Source organism: Procambarus clarkii, chromosome 51 (assembly GCF_040958095.1).
Source record: "Procambarus clarkii isolate CNS0578487 chromosome 51, FALCON_Pclarkii_2.0, whole genome shotgun sequence".
Classification (NCBI taxonomy): domain Eukaryota; kingdom Metazoa; phylum Arthropoda; class Malacostraca; order Decapoda; family Cambaridae; genus Procambarus; species Procambarus clarkii.
Window position 1 is genome coordinate 18,651,038 of NC_091200.1, and position 16,486 is coordinate 18,667,523.

The following is a 16,486-nucleotide window of genomic DNA, read 5'->3' on the forward strand; positions in this document are numbered from 1 at the left end:
CTATTGTGTGTTGGGCCGGATTCAGGAAGGTACTTACGAAGGTTTTTCCTCTTAGCTAAGAGCGTTTTCCGTCTTAGCGCCTTCGTGGCGGCTACGTCCGTATTCAATTAAGAACCCTAAGTGGAAAAACCCTAAGTAAGTTCATTCCTGGGGCCGGATTCAGGAAGGTACTTACGAAGGTTTTTCCTCTTAGCTAAGAGCGAATTCCTTCTTAGCGCCTTCGTGGCGGCTAGGTCCGTATTCAAGTAGGTACCCTAAGTGGAAAAACCTTCGTAAGTTCATTCCTGGATTTAAGTGTGGTTTCGACCACTCGTAGCTTTACGTAAACTGGATATAAGTAATTTTTTCTCTACTACATAACACTGGGATCGATTTATGATATTGGAACATGACCAAAATATTATAGCTGGTGAATCTAGTGAAGAGGAATCCTTCGTGTTAGTTATATATGCATTCTCTGCTTGAAACTTGAAGTAAATATGTGTTTGATGATAGTAGAATTAGTTTTATAATAGCAAGGATATTATACCAGTAGTTATTAAGTAAATAAACACTGGTGAACATGAAATATGAGAGAAGGTGATGAGCCCTGCCTGATGGGATCATTTACTATCACCAAATGCCCCTGTTCACCTAGTAGTAAGGGTGTACCTTAGCTATACATACCCATTTCTAATTTATTTAGTTTGGTTTTATTTTGAAATTAAATCTGGGTGAGACATAAAATAAAAATATGCTGCACAAATGATGTTAGGTAAGGAAAAGGGTAAAAATGTCAAAAACTTTATTCATTGAATACTTAAAGCTATAATTATGACTATATAGATTATTAAAAAAGAGAGAGGGAAGTAGGGGTCCAAGACCTCTTCCTGTTATACAATTTGGGTGTGGAACAAGTAATTATCAAAAGAAGGCACCATGCCGGGAAGGCTATGTAGCAGTAAGGCAGTGAGGTGAGGCAGCTACTTATTTGAGAAATGCTTATTTTATTTACCTTATAAGCTGAGGCAACTTATTTTATTTGAGGAATACTCAGCTGATTCCTCTACATTTAGCATGGAACAAATTTGTGTCCAAGACCTCTTCCTGTTACTCAATTTGGCTGTGTGTAACCAAACTAGAAGTGCTCTACAAATCAAGGGACCCAGAATGTGGAATAACCTCCCGAATCATGTCAAAGGCTGTACCTCTCTCAACCAGTTTAAGAGTTAAACCAAGTACTGCCTAATTAACTCCATGTAACCCAACTTACCTCCTAAATGTCAACCCATGTCTTGCTATTTTTTAAACAACGCTGTTCACCAACATGTGCAATTGCTGATTTATGCTATGTTAACCCCCTTTTTGTATTTTTTATTCCTTCTTTTAACACAATTTATACCTAATCCCGATTACTATTAAGTTTTAGTCTGTGTTTTTTTCCCCCCACACCTTGCCCGAAATGCTATGAGTATTAGTGGCTTTAGGTATTGTATGTACTAGCTCTGCCTATAAATCCATCATTATGTTTGTAAATCAACTGTATGTACTTTTCCTGAATAAAATGTATTTATTATTTATTTTTTAATCAGTAAGTATTAAAAGAAGGCACCAAGCTGGGAAGGCTATGTAGCACCATTGTGTGTAACAATAAACCAAATTTTTTTAACAAATAATGCACCTGTATGGGAAAACAAATCCTGTCAGCTGTAAAAATATTGATGCAGTTATTTAAATGAAAAATATAATGAAAGAAATATTACTGGTTTATTTTTATCCTATCTTTTTGTACTGTACAGTATATCCAAGGAAGTGAAAAATTGAGATATAATGCACAATTTAATGAATGATTAGCATGGATTAGCAGTTGAAAAGAAATATGACTTTTATTACATATCATCATGAGATCTTAATAATCCATGGTCAACATGATTTAATAAGGATAATACAGTACTGTATTTGTAATAATACAAACTATAATTTAAAATCTTTATTACTGATTTTTTTTTATTAAGAAGATTAGGTATACACAGCAATGTGCTGCTACCCTATTCTATATGGAATATTACACAGTGTAGATAAAAAACTAGCTATAAGTTTATCTAATACTCCCATCTCACAAGATGGTTAGACATACTGTACATGGAATCAATTTAGAAAATACCAGCCTCAATACAAAAAACAAATCAACTCTGACTAAACAACTCTAAGCAATTTTCACAAGAGGTAAGCACTGAATCATGGAAACATTATATTATAAACTCTGTTTAACGCAACAGTAAAATGTGTACTTGGATGAAAAAACGATTCTTCGCGGCAGGGAATCGTATTCCAGGGACCATAGGATTAAGGACTTGCCCGAAACGCAACGCGTACTAGTGGCTGTACAAGAATGTAACAACTCTTGTATATATCTCAAAAAAAAAAAAAAAAAAAAAAAAAAATTACTCTTACCAGTTTCTACAAAACTCCTCTCCAACAATGTATTTTTAAACATGTTTAGGTATACACAGCAATGTGCTGCTTCCCTATTCTGTCTAAAGGACCACACAGTGTAGATCAAAAACCAGCTACAAGCTCACCCAACATCCTCATCTCACAGGATGGCCAGTCATACATGGAATTAGGAGAGAACAAAATACTTAATGCTGATCTATTAGCCTCCACTGGCAAAATCTGGGTGCAGCACAAGAATATCTTCCAATATTCCTGAGTGTATGAAGTAATTACAGAGCTCAAAATACCTCATACCATTTGGTATGAAGTCACTGATAACAGGACAATCATAGATATTGTGTTAGAGAGTATGTTCTCTCAAGTAGGACTGAAAACAGATGTTTTTTTTCCACCAAGAGAGCTATAAACCCATGGAACCGCCTACCCGCTGAAGCCGTAAATGCCAAATTCCAGCTAAAAAATATCATTAAGACAATTGGCGGGCCCTTTAACAAGCCGCCGGCTTTCTGTCCTCTTCGAGGTCACTAGATAGTTAGTGGCCCTAGGGTAAATTCAGTAAATATATACAATAATTGTCAGCGCATCTTCCGAGCAACAAGGACAGCTACACAGTATCTCTTAGAATTACGTAGGTAAACAACAAATGTAACATATTTGTTTACTACAATGTCGGTGCTGGCTGTAGAAGTTGAAAAAACATTGTTTTACTTCGAAATATACTAATTTTATAAGAAAATTCGACGTAAATAGGAGGCAGTAGAGCTTCGATAAGCCAGCGCTAAATCTTCAATATGAAGAATGTTGCTGCTCTCTGATTGGCCAAACGAAACACAGTAGTGACCTCTATCGGCACGCAGGTGAACCAACAATTTTCTTCCTAAGTATACCTTATTGAATCGCACCTAAGCATCTTCTTAGGGCGCACTTAGGAACCTTCGTAGCAAACCCACTTACGAAGAAATACACAGAGCTTCCTGAATCTAGGTCAAGGGATTCCTGAGGTTCAAGTTACAGCTCCGCTCCTGTGCCAGGTCAGTCCTCTACGAGCTCACCATAGCCCGTGCTACTTAGAACTTTTTGTTCCTAGTAGCTGAATCTTAAACAACAATAACATCCTGAGGTTTCCACTGAAGCTGGACCAGGATTTTCACACAATCCCCTCACGCACTCCGGCTCTGTTCTACCACTGACGCTCCTCTTTCAATACACAGAGTAATCACATTACCGTGATGTGTTAATGAGAATATCCGTAGGATCCATGATGGAGGTTCGAACCTGTGCGGTGGGTGTTCCCATGCAAAGCATTCATGGTCTTACGGATTTTCTCATTAACCCATCACGTTAGTATGATTATCGAAGCGGTAGTAATAGTGAGATAGTGAGTCTCTTTCCGTGTTTATTTCCTCTCGATTTTTGTATCATCTGGACCTAGATTCAGGAAGCTCTGTGTATTTCTTCGTAAGTGGGTTTGCTACGAAGGTTCCTAAGTGCGCCCTAAGAAGATGCTTAGGTGCGATTCAATAAGGTATACTTAGAAAGAAAATTGTTGGTTCACCTGCGTGCCAATAGAGGTCACTACTGTGTTTCGTTTGGCCAATCAGAGAGCAGTAACATTCTTCATATTAAAGATTTAGCGCTGGCTTATCGGAGCTCTACTGCCTCCTATTTACGTCGAATTTTCTTATAAAATTAGTATATTTCGAAGTAAAACAATGTTTTTTCAACTTCTACAGCCAGCACCGACATTGTAGTAAACAAATATGTTACATTTGTTGTTTACCTACGTAATTCTAAGAGATACTCTGTAGCTGTCCTTGTTGCTTGGAAGATGCGCTGACAATTATTGTATATATTTACTGAATTTACCCAAGGGCCACTAACTATCTAGTGACCTCGAAGAGGACAGAAAGCCGGCGGCTTGTTAAAGGGCCCGCCAATTGTCTTAATGATATTTTTTAGCTGGAATTTGGCATTTACGGCTTCAGCGGGTAGGCGGTTCCATGGGTTTATAGTCCTCTTGGTGGAAAAAAAACATCTGTTTTCAGTCCTTCTTGAGAGAACATACTCTCCAACACTATATCTGTGATTGTCCTGTTATCAGTGACTTCATACCAAATGGTATGAGGTATTTTGAGCTCTGTAATTACTTCATACACTCAGGAATATTGGAAGATATTCTTGTGCTGCACCCAGATTTTGCCAGTGGAGGCTAATAGATCAGCATTAAGTATTTTGTTCTCTCCTAATTCCATGTATGACTGGCCATCCTGTGAGATGAGGATGTTGGGTGAGCTTGTAGCTGGTTTTTGATCTACACTGTGTGGTCCTTTAGACAGAATAGGGAAGCAGCACATTGCTGTGTATACCTAAACATGTTTAAAAATACATTGTTTGAGAGGAGTTTTGTAGAAACTGGTAAGAGTAATTATAATATAATGTTTCCATGATTCAGTGCTTACCTCTTGTGAAAATTGCTTAGAGTTGTTTAGTCAGAGTTGATTTGTTTTTTGTATTGAGGCTGGTATTTTCTAAATTGATTCCATGTACAGTATGTCTAACCATCCTGTGAGATGGGAGTATTAGATAAATTTATAGCTAGTTTTTTATCTACACTGTGTAATATTCCATATAGACTAGGGTAGCAGCACATTGCTGTGTATACCTAATCTTCTTAATAAAAAAAATCAGTAATAAAGATTTTAAATTATAGTTTGTATTACAAATACAGTACTGTATTATCCTTATTAAATCATGTTGACCATGGATCATTAAGATCTCATGTTGATATGTAATACAAGTCATATTTCTTTTGAACTGCTAATCATTCATTAAATTGTGCATTATGTCTCAATTTTTCACTTCCTTGGATATACTGTACAGTACAAAAAGATAGGATAAAAATAAACCAGTAATATTTCTTTCATTATATTTTTCATTTAAATAACTGCATCAATATTTTTACAGCTGACAGGATTTGTTTTCCCATACAGGTGCATTATTTGTTAAAAAAAATTTGGTTTATTGTTACACACAATGGTGCTACATAGCCTTCCCAGCTTGGTGCCTTCTTTTAATACTTACTGATTAAAAAATAAATAATAAATACATTTTATTCAGGAAAAGTACATACAGTTGATTTACAAACATAATGATGGATTTATAGGCAGAGCTAGTACATACAATACCTAAAGCCACTAATACTCATAGCATTTCGGGCAAGGTGTGGGGGAAAAAAAACACAGACTAAAACTTAATAGTAATCGGGATTAGGTATAAATTGTGTTGAAAGAAGGAATAAAAAATACAAAAAGGGGGTTAACATAACATAAATCAGCAATTGCACATGTTGGTGAACAGCGTTGTTTAAAAAATAGCAAGACATGGGTTGACATTTAGGAGGTAAGTTAGGTTACATGGAGTTAATTTGGCAGTACTTGGTTTAACTCTTAAACTGGTTGAGAGAGGTACAGCCTTTGACATGATTCGGGAGGTCATTCCACATTCTGGGTCCCTTGATTTGTAGAGCACTTCTAGTTTGGTTACACACAGCCAAATTGAGTAACAGGAAGAGGTCTTGGACACAAATTTGTTCCATGCTAAATATAGAGGAATCAGCCGAGTATTCCTCAAATAAAATAAGTTGCCTCAGCTTATAAGGTAAATAAAATAAGCATTTCTCAAATAAGTAGCTGCCTCACCTCACTGCCTTACTGCTACATAGCCTTCCCGGCATGGTGCCTTCTTTTGATAATTACTTGTTCCACACCCAAATTGTATAACAGGAAGAGGTCTTGGACCCCTACTTCCCTCTCTCTTTTTTAATAATCTATATAGTCATAATTATAGCTTTAAGTATTCAATGAATAAAGTTTTTGACATTTTTACCCTTTTCCTTACCTAACATCATTTGTGCAGCATATTTTTATTTTATGTCTCACCCAGATTTAATTTCAAAATAAAACCAAACTAAATAAATTAGAAATGGGTATGTATAGCTAAGGTACACCCTTACTACTAGGTGAACAGGCGTATTTGGTGATAGTAAATGATCCCATCAGGCAGGGCTCATCACCTTCTCTCATATTTCATGTTCACCAGTGTTTATTTACTTAATAACTACTGGTATAATATCTTGCTATTATAAAACTAATTCTACTATCATCAAACACATATTTACTTCAAGTTTCAAGCAGAGAATGCATATATAACTAACACGAAGGATTCCTCTTCACTAGATTCACCAGCTATAATATTTTGGTCATGTTCCAATACGTATCATAAATCGATCCCAGTGTTATGTAGTAGAGAAAAAATTACTTATATCCAGTTTACGTAAAGCTACGAGTGGTCGAAACCACACTTAAATCCAGGAATGAACTTACAAAGGTTTTTCCACTTAGGGTAGTTAATTGAATACGGACGTAGCCGCCACGAAGGCGCTAAGACGGAAAACGCTCTTAGCTAAGAGGAAAAACCTTGGTAAGTACCTTCCTGAATCCGGCCCCAGGTCGTGTAACTTTTTGCACATCCTAGTCCATGGGTTAAGGTGCACATCTGTGGTTATCCACAACATTGGTTCGATCGTGCTGTCCTGCTCTAAAGATTATATCATTGATTTATCACATTGTGTACAATATCTTTATTCATTTAATAGTTTTTATGTTCGACATACAATACTGTGGTGTAAATACTTTCTAATGAAAGGATTCTAAATGGGAAATTGTAAACAACGCCACACCTTAGGGATGGCATGTGACTGAAAGCTTTATTGTACAGATTTTAATGGACAACAAGATCCACAGCATTCACCCTTTATTTGTGCACATGATAGGACATACATTTGTGCATAATTTGATGCAGAAATCTCATGGAAAAAGCACTGTTTGAATTTTTTAGTAATATTAATTTAAAATTATCAGTCTTGGAGGAATTCTGCATTATCTAGATGCCAAATTCATTGTACAGGTCACTGGCTAGATTAAAATCCCTATCTTGGACCAGGTTCCCATGTAGTACAAAATCCACTGAATTTATATTCAATATAGTATTGTATAGTGAATATTCTTTGCTTGAGCCAGTGAGCCCAACCACCTTACTGATACATCTCAGCGTAATACTGTAATGGGAAGGAGAGATACTGTATACAGTATAGTAACGGGAGGAACACGCAGTCAACAAGGTAGTACCGATAAAATCCTGATATACCATATAATTCAACATGACAAATGCACTATTGAAAGGAGAAGATAATTATATATTATGGTAAAAGGTTTACTATGAAATACAAAAGTACATATTTAACAATAATACATATGGCCTGCATTAATATATATTTTATACACTAAGTATAGTACTGTATAAACTGTTATACATACTGTACTTACAACCTGTAACTATATTTTAGAAATTCTAAATTCTGATACAGTCAAAATAAGTAATTAAGGAATGATATGTTTCCTTTGTAACCATAAAACAACAACTTTGCATAACTAAGCAAAATGGAAGAGGAGGCAGTCCTAAGAGGAATTAACAATTTACTGTAGAATCTGTCTTTATCCCCATGAACGCCCCCTCTGATGGAGTAACCACAACTGAAACCTATTCAGGTAGCCCTATCTTAACATGCTCTTCTGATTTGTCCTCTTTCCTTTATGTCTAAGAATTATTAGCCAGCAGTAACTGGTTGGAGTTAATGTAATTTCATGATCAAAAAGATATTATGCAGTTGATGTCACCTCGAAGAAAACTATAAAATCAGTGCTAGTGACTGATAACTTTGCCTGTCATCCGATCAGGTGACAGCCTGGCTCTACTGAATGGACAGTACTGTACTGTACTCCAAAAGTCTCCCTTCCCCCATACTGACTGCCTACCATTCCACTCCCAATTCCCTTTCACTCTTCTATTTCTAACGTGGTGATCAAGTCTTCCTTTTATGTCTAACATGGAGGCTATCTACTGTACTAATGTGGTTGTCACTCGAGGATCAACTCGTATGGTACTTCATATTCCAGGATATTTCAAGCTTTGACCTTCATGCTATTGCCTTTTACACTGGCATGAATGACATGATAATGTTATGGGACAATACAAATTTGTCCATTTGTTAAAGAAAAAAAAAGACAAGCTGCTTACAAGAAACTTTTGGATGGGAAGTATAACAAGAATTATATAGTGCAGGCTACACAAATTAAAAGATTAACAAACCAAGCCATTTTGTAACTCATGCACATCATCAAATGTTGGCACTGTTCCATATTGCACATCATAATACAAACCTGGCACCATTAGCTAGTTTATTAAAACTAAAATTGTCACTGTCATTCAGCAGTACAATTTTAATACAAGTATGGTGAGGCAATTATACATTTCCATTCAACCAAAAACAATCGATAATATAGAACTGTTTATATATTGGACCATGGAGGTGTCATTGGCTGTGGGTTTTGAAGGTAGGACATCACAACTGCAGAAATGGACAACCTGAAATGTTAATATAATTAGTAAATTATTTGTGACAAGCAAATAAAAGTATATTTGTTTAATTATGATAATTTACTTTGAAAATCAGAACTATTAGCCAGTAACAATGGGTTGGATTAATGTAATTTAAATTACATTCAATAACAAAAGACAATTATGCAAGTGTTGTCACCCTTAGGAAAATCATGAAGTCAATGCTATAGTGACTGACAAGTAAGCTCAGAAAACTACTGACAGGGCTCTCCCAAAAATAACAAATCAGAGCAAGAGAGATTGTTGAAACACAGGGAATACAGAGGACATACTCAGCACACAAACACAATAAAGTACATAAATTATTGGGACCATTTGAAGCTCCCAAAATGTACTCTGGAAAGGAGACAAGAGAGGTATCATGTACTGTATACATGGACTGAACTCCAGGTCCAAAATTTGCACAGTATTATAACATAGTGGAGCGAACAATATGGTAGGAAATGCAGAATAGCGCAAGTGAAGAAAAAATGTGCCACAGAAACAGTCATAGAACACTGTATGAATATCCAGGTCCAAAATTTGCACAATATTATAACAGATGCTATACCGATGATGATACTTTTCAAAACGCTTGTGCTCTCTAAGAGTGGAGTACTGCTGCACAATGACAGCCCCTTTCAAAGCTGGAGAAATTGCTGACCTGGAGAGTGTGCAGAGATCCTTTACTGCTAGAATCCACTCAGTAAAACATCTAAACTATTGGGACCGACTAAAGAGCCTAAATCTGTACTCCCTTGAGCGCAGGCGGGAGAGATACATAATAATTTACACGTGGAAAATATTAGAGGGGCTGGTCCCAAACCTGCACACAGAAATAACATCACATGAGACCAGAAGACATGGAAGGATGTTCAGAATACCCCCGTTGAAAAGCGGAGGTGCAACAAGTACTCCGAGAGAGAACTATCAACATCAGAGGCCCGAGACTGTTCAACACGCTTCCGCTACACATAAGGGGCATAACTGGCCGACCCCTCACAGTGTTCAAGAGAGAACTGGATAAGCACCTCCAAAGGATACCTGATCAACCAGGCTGTGACTCATACGTCAGGCTGCGAGCAGCCGCGTCCAACAGCCTGGTTGATCAGTTCAGCAACCAAGAGGCCTGGTCGACGACCGGGCCGCGGGGACGCTAAGCCCCGGAAGCACCTCAAGGTAACCTCAAGGTAAGGTAAGGTAGTGGAGCAAACAATATGGTAGGAAATGCAGAATAGCGCAAGTGAAGAATAAAGGTGCCACAGGAACAATCATAGAACACTGTATGAATATCAAAGGACCACGGCTCCTTAATATCCTCACAGCAAATAAAATAAGTATGGCTGGAACAAAAGTATTTCTTCAAGAAAAAATTAGAGTTTCCTGCAAGAAGTGCTGGACTAACTAGATTGTAAGTGGGAATATGGCCCTGCAGGCCACTCCAAGCAACAGTCTACTGGACCAAGATCTTGCACGTCATGCCTGGCCCAGGCCAGGCTTGGAGAAAAATCCCAGAACCCCCTTATCCAGGTACAAATCCAGATCCAGGTAATGAAATGCCCTTTTCAGGCATGTAGTCAATCGCTCACCTCCCAGTCCTGTTCTCCTCCTTATAGAATATTTGGGGGTTCCATTTGGCTCAACGAACGGGGATGGCAGGCTAGCTGGGACTTTAGGTGACCTGACCCACCATATGATGGTGGTCAGGCACATCATGGTTCAACCTGTCCTCTTGAAAATAACGTCGCTTTTCGTTCGAATGCATGCCATATCCAAAAATGAACGTAATTTGAAATGAAATTGGCTCACGAAAGTGACATACTGTCGCGTTTTCTCTAAGTCCTCTGGCTTACTTGGAAAGGTTAGGAGAGGAAACTTTCATTTAACGTTTTTCATAGCTTTTGAAACTTGAGGACAATTTCCTGCCCTCCTAACCTACGAGAGGACCCTTAACTTACTGTTTTGAAACAAAATCCAAAATTTACTTTAATTTTTTTATTTTTAAATTACGTCCATTTTCGGCCATATGGGCAAACGACCAAATTCAGACGTAATTTGTAAGAGGACAGGTTGCACAGTTAGGGTATTTACCCCGTCGCAATGTTTATTTGCCTTAGTACACCAGGTTTTGGCCTTGTGTAAAGTAAAGTATATGTTAAAATGTGACATGCTATGAGGACAGGTTGTACCTTTATGGGTTTAGTAATATACAAATTTCAGAAGAAAACAAGATAAACCTTACAAAAGCTGAGCATTTGTTTCGTATCGTCATTGACTCTCGAGTTGGCAAAGCTGATGCAGGAGCAGTATAGCGCAACCCAAGCACACCACTTCAACTGCAAGTAAGAAATAATGAGTTCACTATAGAGTATCATTTATAACAACAATGTCTAAAATTTCTATAATCATAGTTTTAATAATACAGTATTTGGAGGATTAAAATTCATAAAGTGAGTAGAAATCACATTCCTCAATATAAGTATTATAAGATTAAAACCCTAAATAAGAAAATGATCCAAGATAAAGTCTGATATTATTTACTTAAAACATGTACTGTACTATATATGTGAAAATTAAGCATTGAATACTGTATAATTAAACATCTTTTTCTGGTAGGCCCTTGATTTACCCATCTTCCACCAGATGACAGCCCTGAGGTTACCTGAGGTTTCAATCAACTTGCCTAAAAGGTCAACACTTCAAAAACGAAGGGTGAACAGGAACACTGTCCAGAGCGAACGATGCACTAGAACCCCTACCCCAGCCAGGAACCAGGAGATATGGATCTACACATGGCCCAAAGCTGGATCCGAAGAACTCAACTGAAGCAGACTGAGGCTAAAATACTGCACTGCCAGCTATCAAAGATTGATCTACCTTCCCTTCCCGCCCAACCACTTGGGCTAGACAGTAGAGCGAAGGCCCATTTTTTTGCAAGCCGGTTTTCAATCCCCGACTGTCCAAGTGGTTGGGCACAATTTCGTCCCCATGTCCCATCAAAAATCCTTATATTGATCCCTTCCAAATGCTATATAGTTATAATGATTTAGTGATTTCTCCTAATAATTCCCTTCCCTTCCCTTTCCCTCCAGAAAGTAGAAAGGGTGTAAAAAGAGAGGCAAACCGCAAGGAATACAACTAAGAAGATTCCTGATGATCTAGAACTGCACGCTGGAAAGCACGACAGGCCGCATATAGTGTAAATATGCAACCACATCCCACAGCAGCAGCTCAAACAACTAGAGCAATGCTATCAAGGCAATCTTTGAAGACAACACAAATGGTGAAACCAGCTGGGAAGAACCCTGCTCTAAACATAATTACACCTGATCAACCAGGCTGTGACTCATACGTCAGGCTGCGAGCAGCCACATCCAACAGCCTGGTTGATCAGTCCGGCAACCAGGAGGCCTAGTCGACGACCGGGCCGCGGGGACGCTAAGCCCCGGAAGCACCTCAAGGTAACACTGAGAAGAGCTCCAGAGTTGCACAAAAATGGAGACCCTATGCCAAATGGATCTAAAATTTGTGGTCTAACATGATCTATTACAGTATGTACTTATCATTTTGACAATGGCATATGATAGAGCAATCATTGGCAAACAATTCCATTTAAAAATCATAATTACAGTATATGACAATTATTGGTGGTCCCAACATAACATAATGACCAGGATTTACACAAACTCAACCATTCTTGACATAAATCCCAGTAAATTGAGGGTACCGGTAGTATAGTCGAGTTCGTTCTTGACTCGCAATCTAGAATTCTGGGTTCAAATCCCAGGCAAGATAGAAATGGTGGGTGTGTATCCTATCACCTAATGTACCTGTTCACCTAGCAGAAAATAGGTACCCAAAAGTCAGTCAGCTTATTGTGGGGTTGCATACTGGGGAGGGTCAGTAATTAGACCCTAGGGATAGGGGGGAAAGGGGGGGGGGGGAACCTGGATACAAACCTAACATGTACTGTATGTATAACCTGGCTGCCAGTCCTCCAACACAATGAATTATTATTATTAATAAATTATTCGCAAAAAATTCTTTTATGATGCGTCTTGATTATGGCATATGATACTGATCACGGATAATTTGGTATTAAAATTACAGTATAGATGTACACACACACAACTTTATTGAAACCAAACATTCAAAAGGAGAGAACTTTTTCACCAAGCTTGAGAGAGGAAATGAGGAAGGGATAGTCTCACACCCTCCCTCCCTCTTCCCCCATGCCCAGCATTCAGCCGACTGCTGTTGCTTTGTCACACTTTTGGCTCACTTCACGCTCATGCCATAAATTTTTCAGTAAAGTGAAAATGTATTTTGACTTAATTACAATCTTCGGCACAATAATTACCGAATAATGGACATCCATGTTAGTCACAAGGGTTGAGTTGACGGTTCTCCAACCTCCTATCAATTAAAAAACTAGAAAGATCAGACCTATGTGACAGGTATTGAAGTATTATTAGTGTGACTCCAACTGTACACACAGAAGATGATGCAAGGCACCAACATGGCACACGAGTCAGAATCAGACATAACACACACTAAAATACCCAGCAACAGGCCTGGCCACGTGGACCGAGTCCCAAGCAGTACTGATGTAATGGCAACTCAAAAGGAGAAGCCCTGACTAGGACAACACCCAGAATCTTGAAAAATATTACTGGTGGGAATGGGTAATACAAACTAGCTACAAGGCAGAGAGTTGAGAAACTAAATCAGAATGAATGAACAGCTAAGGGCACACAAGATGGGTGCCTTAAACTGACAAGTGAAGCATGAATATAAACAATACAAAAAGCATGGCTCCCACAGAAAATGTTCCCATGAATGCCAACATCACTTACATACAATATACAGTAGTTCATAAAATATGAGTTGAAAACAAAAAAAACTGAGCAAGCTAGTGCCAGGATGAATAGGGATGATAGTGGTAGACAATAGGGATGATACCGTGGGCTTCAGAACAGACCCTATAATGCCAGAAACCCAAAACTTACTCTCATCATTAGACCACACATGCTGAAGATCATGCCTAGTACATTCATGTAGTCAGTAGTTGGATCTTCACCAGGGGCCCCTGGAGTCCCTTGTGCTGATGGTTTGTACCTGTCAATGGTCAAATTACATTATATTGCAGTTGGTATGTATAAAAATGTAATATTAATGTATTATTATTATTACTGTATCAGTAAGGTGTTATTGATCAAATAAGTAACATTAAAGCATGAGTGAGAAGGCAAATAAAATGAATTCAATAAACACAGGTTTTATAATTCTCTTTGCAAGAAGTGATTAGTTATGGAAAATCAGGAGGGAAGATGAGAGAACATATTACAAATACAAACAACAATGAAGTTCAATAATTACTGTACACAAACCCTCACAAAAGTAACATTATTTGAAAAAAAAATACAGCACTGAATGTAATGAAACACCATTTTCTGGGTGAGCCCAGAGGCTCCCTGGAGCCTACAAGGCTCTCCACAGAAAAGATTTTGAAAAGTTTTTTACTTGTATCGTACTTAAGTATGATTTCCCATTGGGACAAAGCCAGTTAGGTTTATCAAGGTCCCCTCTAGGCCAACTACTAGTCTTTCCCAAGATGCAACCAACAATAGTTGCCCAACTCCTAGGTACCTGTACTTATTTACCGCTAGGTGAACACAGGCATCGGGCAAAAGCAAACGTGCCAAACGTCCCTGTCCTGCGGCAGAAATCAATCCCGAACGTTTCAATTGCGAGCTGACTGTGTTGACCACTACACTACAGTATTTTGAGGTTATCTTGAGACGATTTCGGGGCTTAGCGTTCCCGTGGCCCAATCCTCGACCAGGCCTCCTTTTTGTTACACCCCCCCAGGAAGCAGCCAGTAGCAGCTGTCTAACTCTCAGGTACTTATTTACTGCTAGGTAACAGGGGCATCAGGGTGAAAGAAACTCTGCCCATTTGTTTCCACCTCCACTGGGGATCAAACCCGGAACCTTAGGAATACAAATCCAGAGCGCTGTCCACTCAGCCGTTAGGCCCCCCCCTGACACTACAATATTATTCACTACAATGGGTTATTTGTACAAATGAATCGCCATTATCTGTACATTCTTGTAAAGCCACTAACATGCATAGCATTTTAGGCAAATCTTAAAGCTAACGCAAAATTTGCAGTGAATTTTAAATTATTGTACAAGGGAAACAGTTAATCTTAAGAGAACAAATCTACAAGGGGCCGTGACGAGGATTCGAACTTGCGTCCAAGAGCGTCCCAGACGCTGCCTTAATCGACTGAGCTACGACATGGTATAAGAATTGCAACCAGAAATTCTTCTGAATTTACTTGGATCCTGCAGCCTCTCCGAGAGACAAACCAGGATTTTACACAACTCCCCCCATGCACTCGAGCTATGTCAATAGGCCATTCTACCTCTTTGCCCTTACTTCATTATACACAGAAATCACAATAGCGTGACATCTAAGCTAAGCTAATTGTTAAGCGAGAGGTAAGGTAGTAATAAGGGTGATGAGAAATTATGTTGATGGAGTGCATTTGTAGATAGTACAGCACTAGATGAGTAATTAGCACAATGTGGGATACTAAAGTGAAGACATTGGGTTAGGAAATTCCACACATTTGGTCTCTCTATATAGAGACCTGCATAGAGAATCTTAGAGATATTTCAGCAGTGATGTTCATGCAGAACATCACAAACATTCTTATTTCATACAATTCGGAAGTTTAAAATCTGAGTTAGTATTAAGGAACAGAGCTTTGCAAGTGTTTATAATGTGAAGAGAATGAAGAGTACGGATTAAATGTTTAGTATGTCCAGGGGTTTGAGCAAAGAGGCTGTATGTTGTCTGAAAACAGAATTTATTATAGTTGAGGGTATCACAGTGTAATCAACTCTCATACCAGGAACAGTTGAGGGCCACAGCACTAACAACACTTCAAACCAGACATGACTTAGCAGACCTCATTGAAATTTTAAAATACTGAACAATTTGGAGGATGTTGATCCAGATAATGTCTTATAAAAGCTCAACAAACCACAACATAGGACTGAAAACAAGAGATGCCTTTTACCCCCATACGGTTATAAACCCATGGAACTGCCTACCTGCCAAACATAATTGCCCAAACTCTTACATTTTAAAATCCAACTGGAAAAAAATAATCAAGGCAAATGAGGGGACTTTGGACAAGCTTTTCTGTTCTCGTCGAGGCCACTAATACGTTAGTGGCCCTCAGGTAAAGTCAGGTAAAAATCGGTTGCCTTCCCCCTTGACTCCCAATTGGGGATCCTGGGTTCAATTCCCAGTCAGGACAGATATGGCTGGGCACATTTCCTTTCACCTAATTCTTCTGTTCACCTAGCAGTAAACAGGTACTCGGAAATTAAACAACTGTTGTGGGTAGGATGATATAAATACTGTACTTTGTAAAGAAAACCAGATACAGTACTGTAATAACAAAATATATTTAAATTAAGATTATAGTGCATTTTAAAATCTGGTTATGTGGTTGCTGATGGAGAGTTTCCATAAATAC

General features: G+C 38.3%; 1 protein-coding gene and 1 long non-coding RNA gene across 3 annotated transcripts in view; one reads left to right on the top strand and one right to left on the bottom strand.

Moving 5' to 3' along the window:
• The first annotated feature begins 6,657 nt into the window (after positions 1-6,657).
• LOC123745005 (uncharacterized) lies at positions 6,658-16,431 on the top strand. Its single transcript, XR_011222673.1, has 3 exons — positions 6,658-6,915; positions 11,152-11,273; positions 11,575-16,431. It is a non-coding gene; the product is annotated as an uncharacterized lncRNA (long non-coding RNA).
• LOC138351918 (protein Asterix-like) overlaps positions 7,687-16,486 on the bottom strand; it is a 159,995-nt gene continuing 151,195 nt past the window's right edge. The window contains exons 3-5 of one of the 2 annotated variants that reach the window (XM_069304062.1): positions 13,941-14,049; positions 11,174-11,267; positions 7,687-8,919 (exon numbers count right to left, since the gene is read on the bottom strand). In XM_069304062.1, the coding sequence (XP_069160163.1) occupies positions 8,897-8,919; positions 11,174-11,267; positions 13,941-14,049 (226 nt within the window). In that variant the 3' untranslated portion in view covers positions 7,687-8,896. The remainder of the gene's footprint in view (positions 8,920-11,173; positions 11,268-13,940; positions 14,050-16,486) is intronic. The other variant, XM_069304061.1, reaches the window with a different exon arrangement.